This window comes from Prosopis cineraria, unplaced genomic scaffold (genome assembly GCF_029017545.1).
Source record: "Prosopis cineraria cultivar Desert tree isolate PC_DT_omini unplaced genomic scaffold, ASM2901754v1 PC11, whole genome shotgun sequence".
Taxonomy (NCBI): domain Eukaryota; kingdom Viridiplantae; phylum Streptophyta; class Magnoliopsida; order Fabales; family Fabaceae; genus Prosopis; species Prosopis cineraria.
Window position 1 is genome coordinate 27,280,214 of NW_026555342.1, and position 13,320 is coordinate 27,293,533.

At 32.1% G+C, this 13,320-nt stretch overlaps 1 protein-coding gene across 1 annotated transcript; it reads right to left on the minus strand.

Annotated features, from left to right (window-relative positions):
* Positions 1-815: 815 nt before the first annotated feature.
* Positions 816-12,640, minus strand: LOC129286404 (uncharacterized). Its single transcript, XM_054922365.1, has 3 exons — positions 12,543-12,640; positions 12,200-12,425; positions 816-1,037 (listed from the first exon to the last, which is right to left on the minus strand). The coding sequence occupies exons 1-3, from the start codon at positions 12,638-12,640 to the stop codon at positions 816-818; spliced, it is 546 nt and encodes a 181-aa protein (XP_054778340.1).
* Positions 12,641-13,320: the final 680 nt, after the last annotated feature.

The following is a 13,320-nucleotide window of genomic DNA, read 5'->3' on the forward strand; positions in this document are numbered from 1 at the left end:
ATATTATGAGTATGAAATATGGTAGATGGATGTTAAAATAGCATTCCTTAATGGACGTCTACTTCAGGAAGTGTACATGACACAACCTGAAGGTTTTATGCGTCCAAAGGACTCTAGAAAGGTATGCAAGCTTTAAAGATCTATTTATAGATTGAAGCAAGCATCTCGAAGCTAGAATCAACGTTTTGATGAAGTAATCAAGAATTTGAATTCATTCAAAACATTGATGAACCTTGTGTTTATAAAAGGGTTAATGGCAATATAGTTATATTTCTAGTGCTATATGTAGATGATATCATACTCATTGGGAATGACATTCCTACCTTGCAGAATGTCAAGTCTTAGTTAGAAAAATCTTTCTCTATGAAGGACTTAGGTGAAGCCACTTATATCCTTAGGATTAAGATCTATAGAGATAGATCCAAAAAGCTGACAGGCTTAAGTCAAAACATATACATAGACAAGATACTGCATAGGTTTAGTGTGCAAGATTCAAAGAGGGGTTTCATCCCCATGTCTTATGGCATTCATCTCAGTAAAAGCCAGTGTCTTAGTACATGAAATTAGTGAGATGACATAAGTAAGGTTCCATATGCTTCGATAATTGGATCTATCATGTATGCCATGCTGTGAACTCAACCGAATGTTTTATTTGCCTTAAGTATGACCGACAGATACCAAGTAGATCCAAGAAAGGATCATTGGACTGCTGTCAAGAATATCCTAAAGTACTTAAGAAGAATTAAGGTTTTATTCTTGGTATATGGCGGATTGGATGACAAGCCAATTGTAACAGGTTACATAGATGCAAGCTTTCAAATTGACCAAGATGACCTTAAATTGCAATCAGGATATGTGTTCACCTTAAATGATGGGGCAGTGAGCTGGAAGAGCTCAAAGCAGAGAACAACAGCTGATTCTACAACAGAAGCTAAGTATATAGCAGCATCAGATACAGCTAAGGAAGCCGTTTGGATCAAGAAGTTCATTGCTAAACTAAGAGTGGTGCCTAGCATCTTAGATCCAATAAACTTGTTCTGTGACAATAGTGGTGCAATTGCATAGAGTAAGGAGCCAAGGTCACACCAAAAGACCAAGCATATACTCAGGCGTTTCCACCTTATCAGAGATATCAATGATAGAGGTGATATAAAAATATGCAAAGAAGTAGGAGAAGACAATGCTGCCTTGTACTTAACGAAATATCGAGTGACAAAAGGGATGTGATATGGTTGCATGATAGGTTACATTAGATCATCAATCCCCATGTGAATTGGGTAGTTGCAATATCCTGCTAGAGGCCACTTGTGACTTGTGGGCTAATAGCGTAATTAGCCTATTGCCAATTTTATATAGGCCTATAAGATCGCACATAAGAATAGCTCAACTCGAGCTATAATGTCCAAGTTCATTAAATCTAGAATATGTCTAGATTCAATAAATGTAATATAGGGTGAATGAATTTTAGATATATATATATATATATATATATATATTTGAATATTTATTTGATAAATATATATATATATATTTATATTTATATGAAATATAAATTTAAAATATAATTATATATATATACATATATTTTTCAAAATATATATATATATATATTTATATATATATATATATTCATTTTCAAAATTAAATATATAATATATATAATATATTTTCAATTTCATATGACATGATATATGTATATGATATATAAAATTATATATATATATATATATATATATTTTCAAAATATATATGTATATATATATTTGTATATATATAATATAATATGTATATGTGATATATATTACATTACATTATATTATATTATGTTATGTTAGTTTTAAATTTAATTTCATATGATAGATTAAATTTAATAACTAACATGATATGGGAGAATATCATGTCAGTTTTATAATTTAAATTTATAAGATAAATTTGAATTAGATATGATATCATGGATTAAATTTATGAGATAAATTTAATTATGTTTTCGTGGGCTTTTTAAGTAGAAGACGAAAACCTTTATCTATATACCATATATAGATAGGAATGTCCTTTATGAAGGAAGAAAGAGTTAGAAAAGTTCTGACAGCAAAAACACTTTGAGAGCCACAAAACACCCTATAGAAAGGAAAAATAATGTTCAAAGAAGAACGAACGCTAGGAGCACTAGTACACTGTTTGAGTTAGAAAACTATTCATGGATACCGGTTGAGAGAGCAGATCTGCATGGTCAGCTCTCGAGATCCAAACTCTTGAAGAAAATATGCGCCAAGTTTAAAGAATTAAAAGGTAACTCTTCTATCTACCTTGATTTAAACGAGTTCGTTCAGTCTATATCAAGATAGGGACTTTAAAATTTTAATCTTTCACTGTGCATCCCTATCCAACAATAATTACATGCTAGGTCAATATAAGACATTCACCAACTGAAATCACATATTACAATGTAAAGTCACAAGGTGGACAAAATTCCACCAATAAAAAAGAAAATAAAATTCAAGTCAACAATCTTGTTTCAACACCAATAATTATGACCAACCATAAAACTAAAGTCAAATTGAATTACAATCAATCCTAATCATAGTATTCTAATGAAATTGAAACAAGATGAAGAAATAGTTGAACTTAGCTAAGTGAAGACTTCAAAGCTCTTCTTCCATCAACTCTCTCTTAGAATTCCATGGAGGATCTGGTTGGAAAACATCAAGAACACTTTTATTCCTCCATGAACTAGATGAATTGAGTTTCAAATCTCCTTCTAGTACTTAAGGTTTAGTCAGTCATGAGAAGAGAAGAGAATGATGAAAGAATTGAGTGAATTTGATGGTGAAAAGTGAGAGAAATGGGTGCTAGATGTGCTATATGTGTAGAGAGACAGGGGAGAAAATGAGCAACACTATGAACTAAAAAGAGAAAATATAAGAGATGAATGAGATAAGGTGAATGATCTCAATTATGTGTGAAATGGCATGAATTGTAGTGTTTTCCCTCAACTGAAGCTCAATTAAAAACAAGAAGAGAAAATAAAAAGGAATATTAGAACCTTATCACACTTACAAGGTGGCACCCTCTTATTGGCTTCTAGATGATTTCAATGTGTGCCCAATTAGTCTTATATTTCATCCACATTTTTAACTAATCTAAACCATCAAATAAAATCCCATTCATGACTCTTGCTTCAGCTTTGACCTCAAGGATTGTTGACTTTAATTGCCTAATTGATGCAGAAGTCACATGTCACCTATGTCACATAAATCACATAATTCAATTAAATAATATGTGACATTATAAAATATAATTAAAGCCAAAAATTAAATTCATAATTATAAGGGATAATTTATTAAAATAACTAAGTTCTAGGCTATATAAAATTATTTAAAAATTTTCACACAAAAGTAAATTGAAAACTAAGTCAAACTAGGAAACTTAAGAAAGTATTGACTTTTTATTTAATTACTCCTAAAATAAAATAAAATTTAAAAATATAATTTGACCACTCATCTTCTGGATATAAAATGCACTTTTTAATTTTTCTTGTATATTTTCCCAAAAGTTCATTTTTTGGACCAAAATACCCCTAATGAACAAAACCTAGACACTTAGGCAAATTTTCAAATATAATGCAATGTGTGTGTACTTTGACTAATAAAACCTTAATAAATAGTCCTAATTGATATAGACAAGTGTGTAACAAATGTGTTCTATCAGTGGCTATTTGCAGCTTGTGACATATATCCTCATCGGTCGTCACATCAAATAGGGCAATGTGCTGTTTGTTTTCGGGTCCCATCTTCTCTAATAATCTCTCAACTTTCCACTTCGTATCATTACTATGCTAGAGGTATATGGAATAGACAAAAAAGTCATTAAATCTGTAGATAAATTCTTCCTTATCCAGGTCTCCCTGCCTGAATGCATGAAATTCCTCTTCTTTCTCTATTCCAAATGAGACTAGGAAGTACTAGTCAAAGAAAATTATTTTAAATTCTTCCCAATTCAGACGGCACCACTTATAGGTCTCACAGATTCCCACCATCTTTTTGCAGTTCTTATTAACTGAACTGTGGCTAGGATCACTTTTTGTTCTCATGTACAAACCATAACCTCAAAAATGGTCTCTTACCACTCAATCCATAATTTAGCCTCCCCTTCCTTCATACTACCATCAAATGTTAGTGGGTTAAACTGAACAAACATCTTTCAAGCCTGATCTATTGATGGATCAGTGCCAGAAACCTCCAGTCTATTACCCAAACCTTGAGATGGTCCAAGTCTGCTTTGTGCTTCCTTTTGTATCAGTCTTTCTTGACCTTCAACTCTATCCTCTTCTCTACCTCTTAAAATTGTATCATGGTCTTGAATAGTTTGCCTTATATCCACCATCATGTTTCTTAATTCTTCAAGAAGTTCATCCTACCTATCTCTCAATAGTGGCTTAGCTAGTTGTATTTCTAGCTCATATTCCTCCTTATTTACTAGTCTAGAATAAGCATTTCTAGCACAAATACCTCTTCTCATGATAAAATACCTTTTCTCCCCTCATAAGGAGTAAAATAATAAGAGAAAGTGAGCACAAGGGAAAGATTTGTATAATAAATAATGAAAAGTTGCCATAGCTGAGAATGAATATAGCAAAGAATTGATGCAAAACTTGAGAATCTGATACCATATTGTAATCCCTCATTATACCAAATTGTTTTCTCTAAAACTAATCTGGGTACAAAAAGAGATTAACTAAATTATCACAATACTACAACAAACTATAAACCAAGAGAACAATTTGAAAAGTTTGGGCCTAAGACTTTGTTTGATAAAATCATTCGAAAACAATTACACAATATGCAATGCACAATGAAAGACAAATGTTTGCATTCAACACTCTCAAATTATGTAAGAAAGTAAAGAAATAAGGTTAAAAATTTAGTCATATGCCATAGTGTGTACCACATGCACCACAGCATGTGATATGTAACATCCTAAAATTTTTGATCCTTACATTACTACTAATTAAGGGTGAATTAGTAAATTAATGTGAGATTAGAGTTGGAATGGTGAAATGTTATTTTGACTCTTTGGGATGTTATATGAACAAATTAGTGTGGGAGGACGACATTGTCAAGCAGAGCGTATGAGCACGATAAGGAGTTTCCTCATTGTGCCACACATCACGATTAGTGCTGGATGTGCCGTGGCTAACGATGCAGAAACTTAGTAGATAAGGACGTGTATTAGCTCGAGAAATAGAGAGGTAAGTAAAGAAAGAAGGATGAGAGGGGGAGAGAGGAGAGGAGCTCTGTTAGGGCAAGCAATATCAGAAGCAAGGATGATATTTCTAACCTGTTACCTATTAGGTAAGTTTGGTACTGCTTTAACCTCTAATTCTACCCTATTTTCTCTTAGTTTAAACTAGTAAGAAATTAAATTTGGAAATTTTAAGGAGTTGAATTCTTACCCTATAGTAATAGAAAGGTTCTCTGGGACTAAATTAAAGCTTTGTGACTAGTTTAAATCTGAATGATAAAGCTTTGAAGCCATAGGCTCAAGTTACCCTAATTTAGAGAGAGAAAACTAAAACAAATTTGATAGTGGGTGTGTTAATACCTGAATTAAGTAGTGACTGGGTATAAAAGATAAGAATGGATGTGAAAAGAGCATGAATAGCAGTTGATTGCTATAATTGGCTTTCAGTTAATAAGATAATTGACCCTGGATACCATTAATTGTGTATATTTTTGTAAAGTCCCTACTTGTAAGGTCTCCTTTACTAAACCATGTTTAATTCTAAAATCAAGGTAATCAAGGGATTAACCCTCAAAGGATTTCCAAAGCCGCAAGGTTTCATGAAAAGAAGATTACTCAAATCATTTATAATGGAATCCCAAATTCAATATTTCAAATCTCTATTAATACTTATTATGTTCAAATCAGAATTTAAAAATAGTGCAGAAATTTGAAAATCAAATGGAACCCAAAACCATGAGTTTTAAAGCTCAAAACTGGATTTTATGTAGAAAACAACACATGTATTGTAGCTTGTGACATATGTGTCGTGGCTCATCCTTCTTTATACCATGCGCCGTGACATGAGGCACTATGCACCACGGTGCATTGCACAAAAATGACAATACCAATTCACAGGGAGCAAATTTTTGACGCATCCTAAATCTCCATCTGACATTCAATTAAGGTGGTTTCGATATCTACATAGAGCTTTCTCCTAGCTCTAGCTAATGGCACTAGTTTCACACTCAAATTCTTTTTCTATAAAAAGTTGGACAATAAAACCTATATTGTCATACCCGAAAAATGCGACGCGGACGATGCGTGAGTAAAGGATTTGACCTTCACGGCCAGAACTGGATGAACGGGGAGTCGCCATCAAAATTTTAAGGGAAATCTTTGGAAACTAATTAAAGGAGGATAAAGATGGTCTGTGTAACACTTGCCCCAAGTGTTATCCAAAAATCACACAATTCAAATAAACTAAGTTTGGTTAAGGAGTTAATTATAAAACTAACTTAGGAAACAAACCATTTAAATCACTAAGCAAATACACGATTACAAAGTAAACATTTAAAACCTTTTTTAAATAAAAAAATTATAGGTTTTACCTATAGGCACGAAAGCAATCTAGGTGAAAGCGAGGTAAAAAGATGCTGTTATGATAGCATTAAATTGCTATCATGACAACCCTCCCAGGCCAACTTCCGGGAGGCGCCGTTCTGTCATTCGATCACTGATTAAAGAAATTTTAAAGCTCACATGTCACATAAGGTTACTATAAGTGTACCAAATTTCAAAAAGATCTAATGGTCGGATTAAAAATTAGACATGTTAAAAGTTTGGTCATTTTTTATAGCTGTCATGACAACACCTCCAAACTAACTTCCAGAGTGCACCATTTCATCATCCGACCTCTGATCGAAGCGATTCTAAATCCCACATGTCAATTTTAAATATTACTATTAGCATACCAAATTTTAGAAAGATCCAACGGATGGATTAAATTTTGTGCATGTTGTAACATTATCACTGGTGCTGTCTTTTGCTGTCATGATAGCTCCTTTGAACCAAATTTTGGAATACGCCGTTTCTTCGTACGGTACCCGATTGATGTGATTCCAAAGCTCACATGAAGCTTATAAAAAGTTTTACTTGTGACCCAAATTTTAGAGAAATCTAACGGTCAGATTAAGATTTGGACACCCGGATGCAAAAGTACATTTTTGGTAAAAGCCATTTTCAAAATTATCCAAATCTCATCCTAATGGTCACAAACCTGTGAGAATACTTTGGACATGTCAAATAGGACTAAAAACACCTAATAGAACATTTAAACAATAGAAAAATCCTTTATACCAAAATTTGACCACCCGGGTGCCATTTCTCAAAATGGACCCTAAAGCCTCAAAATGCACAAATCACACAAAAGTGGCCAAAAACTATTCCAAATATCATATACACATATGAATACACACGCTAAACATCTTTACTTGGCTCAGAGATCTCTGTGGGGCCCACGCACCCACTCTTTCTATCCAAGGTGTATGTTTGCCCATAGCACACTATTTGCAATGCAACCACTTTGCATTTGCTTGTGGAATCACATATATACCAAAATAAATATTTGCTTATAGTGAAAACTTGGTCTACTAAATAAATCCATCAAAACCACACACCATAGCCAAGTTTCCTAGCCACAAGTCTACAAGCAAACAAAAATTCATGCACAAGCCATATAATCCACACACACTCACACACATATACATAATCACATTCTACTGGCATCCTAATTCTAAATACATTACAATAGATTTGCTTAAAAGAAAGGAGTTGCAGTTCTTTACAATTCACAAACAATCCTTAGCTATGCTCCTTTCCCCGTCCTCCACTGGTTCCTTCACCTGGACCTGGAAATATTGAAAAGAAAGGGGTGAGACAAGCACAGTCTTAGTAACAGAGAAATCTACATTAATTATTACAAAGTAAGCCATAATCCAATAAACGAATAATAAATTCAACATAGTATATAATTTAACCATTTAAAATGTATGAATGCATGACATAGGCCGGTATGGCCTTTCATGACCAACAGAATGCCCCCTGGCACTCTTTAACTCGCAAGTAAACCTTATACCTACTTGTACCTCCACAGGCACAAAACATAATCTAAGGCATGATGTAATCTACCGAACCGCCTATGCCCCTTCGATGTAAATCCTGAGCAGTCAAAGCTAACTCCCTCCCAAAGCCAGCCCGACTTACTCTCCATGTGAGGGCTACCTTGGCCTAGGCATTCAACCTCACACTTCATATGTCAGATTCCCTCTCCCACTGAGAGGTGTCGACACTCAATATACTAACCACTTTAGTACACTGAGCCCACAATACGTAAGGCAACACTGAGTACTGGTAGTATGCCATAGAATATCAAAGGTCCACACCTTCTCATTGGTGAACTCCCACCGAGATCATACCTTTTATTCGTGTCTACCTTTATCGAGTATTGACCACTTCAACACTCTAAGGTGGTATAACATTTATAAATCTCCCTTAAACGGTTACTTAGCCTATATAAAGTACCTTACTTATTTATACTTCCTTAAGTGCAACTTCTATTCTTTATAATTACAATACATGCAAACAAAATCTTGTTTCCATAAAAACATTGGTGTTAAACAATTAGAAAAACATATTTACACTATAATCAAAGTAGTACCCCATAACCTCTTATAAAGCACATTTAATCTTTTAAAACATGTAATGCATGATACCTAGTAATATTTATTCAAAGATAGCTAAAATAAAGTAACAAGAAATATAAATTTCCCTGTTACCTCGACCCTTTAATACCAAAAGGGTTTCCTCTTTTACAAAATAGGACTTGGCTTGTTCCTTAATTTCTCAATAAGTTTCACCAACAATTCCTACAACATATAAGTGATCCATATCACTTATCATGACAAATAGCATTAATGAAGACTATAACTTACACCACACAACTTGGGTCAATGAGTCATAATCTATCCTAATGGTCCATATATTAAACCAACCATTCACATAGTATCACTTAACTATCAAAATCATTTATTAGCCATCATTAGGCTAGTTTCCAATTCATATAATTTTTAATCAATTAAAAACTTTCACTTAGTGTCACCAACTTTTACCGTTAGCCCTTATAATGAAAACCAAACCTTAATTTAAATCTTATTGAGTTCAAATAGTAAAATTATAACTAAATCAGTAGGCTTAAACTATTGAAGAGCAAAACCCAATCTCTCAAAGTTTAATTTGCACCCAAAACACCTCTTTTCGTCCAATTATCTACTTAAAACAATAGATCACTACATAGAAACTCAAAACATCCTCCCTAGGATCCAAAGAAACAAAAGCTTACAAGAATAAAACCTTTGGGATCAAAATCTAAAAATTTTATCTTCCAAAAATTTAAGAAAATCAAGAGGGAAGGAAGAGGATTGAAGTAAGGAGTTTACCTATTGCGTAGCCGAGCTTGCAACGGTCGCAAAACCTCCTAGATTCAAGCCTAAGTCCGTCTCTTTCTCCTCTCTTCTTCCTCTCTCTCTCTCTCTCTCTCTCGCGTTTCCTTTCCTTGTTTCATTTATGCATTTCTGTATCTAATTTGCACTTTAAAATGCTGATATAAGACTTTGGGAAAAATTACAAGAAAGGGCCCAATATTTTTTATTATAACACAAAAGCCCGGGTTAACTTTGATAATTTTTCCCATAATTAAAAATAAAATAAAACCCAACTTTTTCTTAACAAAATTCAAACTCTGGACCTCTATCAAATTATTCTTAATTTTAATTTAATTATAGATATTTTATTTTATTTTTTTAAAATAAATTCGAGTCTTAAAATTTCGAGATGTTACAGTCTGTGAAATCAGAGAATGGGTTCGGGAGTCGATTGAGTGTGGGAAAGGTGTTAGGCACCCCACAACACCCATTTGTGAGAAGGTTATCTGAAGTTTGTTATGCTATATTAATATGGTTTTAAAATTATTTTAATTATCCTTTTTATATTCATGTGTTTAAAAATGATAAGAATTAAGTGAGAAATATTTATTTATTTACGAGGGAGGACTTGACTAAAAATTAGACTTTGAAACCTACGTAACCTGTGATGGAGATCAAAGTCCACGTAGTTCGGGCTAAAAAGTTGTTGGTGAAAATATTTTTTTTTTGAAGAGAAATAAATTAAAAATAATTCAGCATTTTGCAAATAAATCAACTTCTAAAATTTTGATATGTGTGTTTTAAATTGCAAAAAGTAATTTAATTTTAATTATTTTTTCAATTTTTGAATTTTTGAAATAAAGAAAAGAAAAGAGTTTAAAAATTATTTTTATTTTTATTTTTATATTTTATGATCGAGAATATAATCGCAATACCTGTAGAACCTTATTAGCTCATATGGTAATACAATTATTCTATATATCTGCGGAGATTTCAAAATCTTACATGATAAAAGAATTTAGCAACTTAATTTATTTATTTATATTCTTATGTATATTTTTAAGTATTAATAATAATTTTTAAGCATGTATGTACATATTTTTAAAAAGTCTTAATTATCATACTTGCAAAGCCTTATTAGCTTATACGGTAATATAATTATCTTAAATATCTGTGAAGATTTCAAAATCTTACACGATAAAAGAATTAAATTTATTTAAATACATCTTTAATTTAATTGGTTTAATATATAATTTATATATATATTTTAAAAAACTTAATCGTTATATCTGCAGAGTTTTATTGACTTATACAATAATGCGATGATCTTAGAAATCTACGGAGATTCAAAAACCTCACGTGACTAAAAGATATGGTTGATAAATGTGATTACAATTTAAATACATTATTTGGTTAATTAATTTTCTAAATTGTGTATTATATGATTATTTACAAAAATCATTTATTTATTATAAAAATTAAAAATCACTACATCTGTGAAGACTTATTATCCCACATGATGATGTGATTAATTTAAGTCTCTACAAACATTCTTGAAATCTCATAAGGAACTTAAATAAATTATTAATTTGGATTATAAAAAAGAGAGTTAATTTTTATGATGGGCCTTTAGAACCCATATTAACATATAAGTTTTGCTCTCATATCTACGAAACCTTATTGATTTACATGATACGAAATTATCCTAAATGTCTGCAAAGATTCAAAGTCTCACATTAAAGAATTAACTAATATTCACTTTAAATATAGTTTAATGCGTAATTATGTAATGCATATTTTTTAATATAGAAGTCTTGATTGTTATACTTGCGAAGCCTTATTGACTCACGCAATAGTACTATTATTATAAAAGTCTGTGAAGTTTCAGAAATCTCATGTGACCAAAAGATCTAATTAGAAAATATAATTATAATTATAATTATAATTTATTAATTTATTTAATTAATATTATAAAAAATGTTTATTATTTTATTTACAAAAATTTGTTTATGTAATATATACAAATTGTGAATCATGATATCTGTGAGGATTTATTATCTTACACGATAAGGCAATTAATTTAATTCTTTATGAAAGTTTTTGAAATCTCATGTGGGACTTAAATATTTATTATAAAAAAATTAATTTTAATAATGGGCCTTCGGAACCCATATAAATACCTACAAGATTGATCCTTATACCTATAGAAGCTTATTGATTTACATGGTATAAAATCATTCTAAATGCCTATAGAGACTCTTAGAATCTCACATGACAAATAGATAATCAAAATATTTGCATTTGCAATCGGTGCATAATATTATGGTTAGCTAAACAATTTATAAAATAAAGGCAATGGAAAGAATAAATTAATTTGATAATTCACTATTATTTTGACTTGAGGATATATTCTAAAAAAATCAGATTTGGCATAAACTTTTAGCAAGATCATAATCATGATAGACAAGGCTCCAAACCACAATCAACCTCATAAATGATCAATAATATTTTCACAGGCTCTCTTTTTTTTTTTTGTCAGACACCTCTCAAGTATGTTCTAAATTCTACATTAAAAAATATTTAATTTCTAATTTTTTTTATGTCTAAACATACATCTGGATTAGTCCACACTCTTAATATCTATCAATATATATATATATATATATATGTTCATCAATGAATCCAAATTAAGGGAGATGACATGATTCAAATATTACCTGAGCAGCTTGTGATTTCAGATATGCATTCTTCTTTCTTCTCCTCTCTTCCTCAAAGATACTATCGTATTCATCATTACTAGCATCACTAGATTCTGAGGACCATTTCTTTGCCTTTCTCTTGGATTTCTTCTCTTTCCTTCTATCATGGTCACCCAAGATAGAGTGAGAATGCTTCCTATGCTTCCTGTGAGATCTTCTACTGGACTTCTTATACTCATTGTCACTGTCAAAATTTGAGTCAGAGCCAGATCATTTTTTATGTTTTGCAGCCTTCAACTTCCTCTCTTTAGCTTCAGCATCAGCTTTGGCCTTAGTAGTAGCTTCTAGCTTTTGCTCCTACTTCAAAGGAGCCTCCTTTCTATCCATAATTATCTTCTCTCCTTGCTCAATTTTCTTCTCGTCTTGATGCTCTGTTTTTGCTTTCAGTTTTCTCGTCATCTTCCTCTTCTCTTCATCTCAATTTTCTCTCTCATTCTTGTTCTCTCTTTTTTTTTCCTACATTTTCATTTCTCTCCCTCTGTGCTCTATTTTTCTTTTGTTTTCTTGTCCATCCCCAACTCTTTCCTTCCTCTAGTTTTCCTCTTCATTTTGATCTAATTTTTTTCTGTGCTTTATCGCTGAAGCTTCCCTTTTGCTGTACACATCTCTTTCCTCCTTTTCTTCCTTCCACTTGCGTGCATGCTGCATTTATGCTCTGCTTTTGCCTTTTTCTATAACATGCATCTATATCTTTTTTACATTTGCTGTGTTCTATTTCTCTTTTGCTGGTGTTTTCTCTCTGCCCTCTGAAAGTCTGTGTGTGCACATCATGGTTGCTTACTGCCCCTTCTGTTGTGTTTTCATGTGTGTGCTTCAACTAGTGTGTCTAGTTCTGCTTCTGTGTTTCGTGTGTTCGTGTGTGCTCCTTCTGTGTGCGTGACTGTGTTTTTTGCTTCCTTCGCTCGTGTATGGTCCGAGCCTACTCACTTCTACCTTTTTCCTCTTTTGCATTTTCATGTGTGTTTAGGGCTGTTGTACCTTCATGTTTGCTCTTTGCTTCTGCTATTCTTGCTTTTGTTGTAAGGCTTGCTCTATACATTTTTGTTTCTCCCTGTAAGGTGCCAAGCATTTAGGTGTGT

What these genes read in the sequence shown, in the direction of transcription:
- LOC129286404 (XM_054922365.1), bottom strand. Translation starts at nt 12,640, where the DNA reads ATGACGAGAAAACTGAAAGCAAAAACAGAGCATCAAGACGAGAAGAAA. An exon ending in AGAAAGGAGGCTCCTTTGAA is followed by an intron (nt 12,426 to 12,542) that starts GTAGGAGCAAAA and finishes AAATTTTGACAG; the next exon opens with TGACAATGAGTATAAGAAGT. An exon ending in TGAAATCACAAGCTGCTCAG is followed by an intron (nt 1,038 to 12,199) that starts GTAATATTTGAA and finishes CTATTGTCACAG; the next exon opens with AACAAGTTTATTGGATCTAA.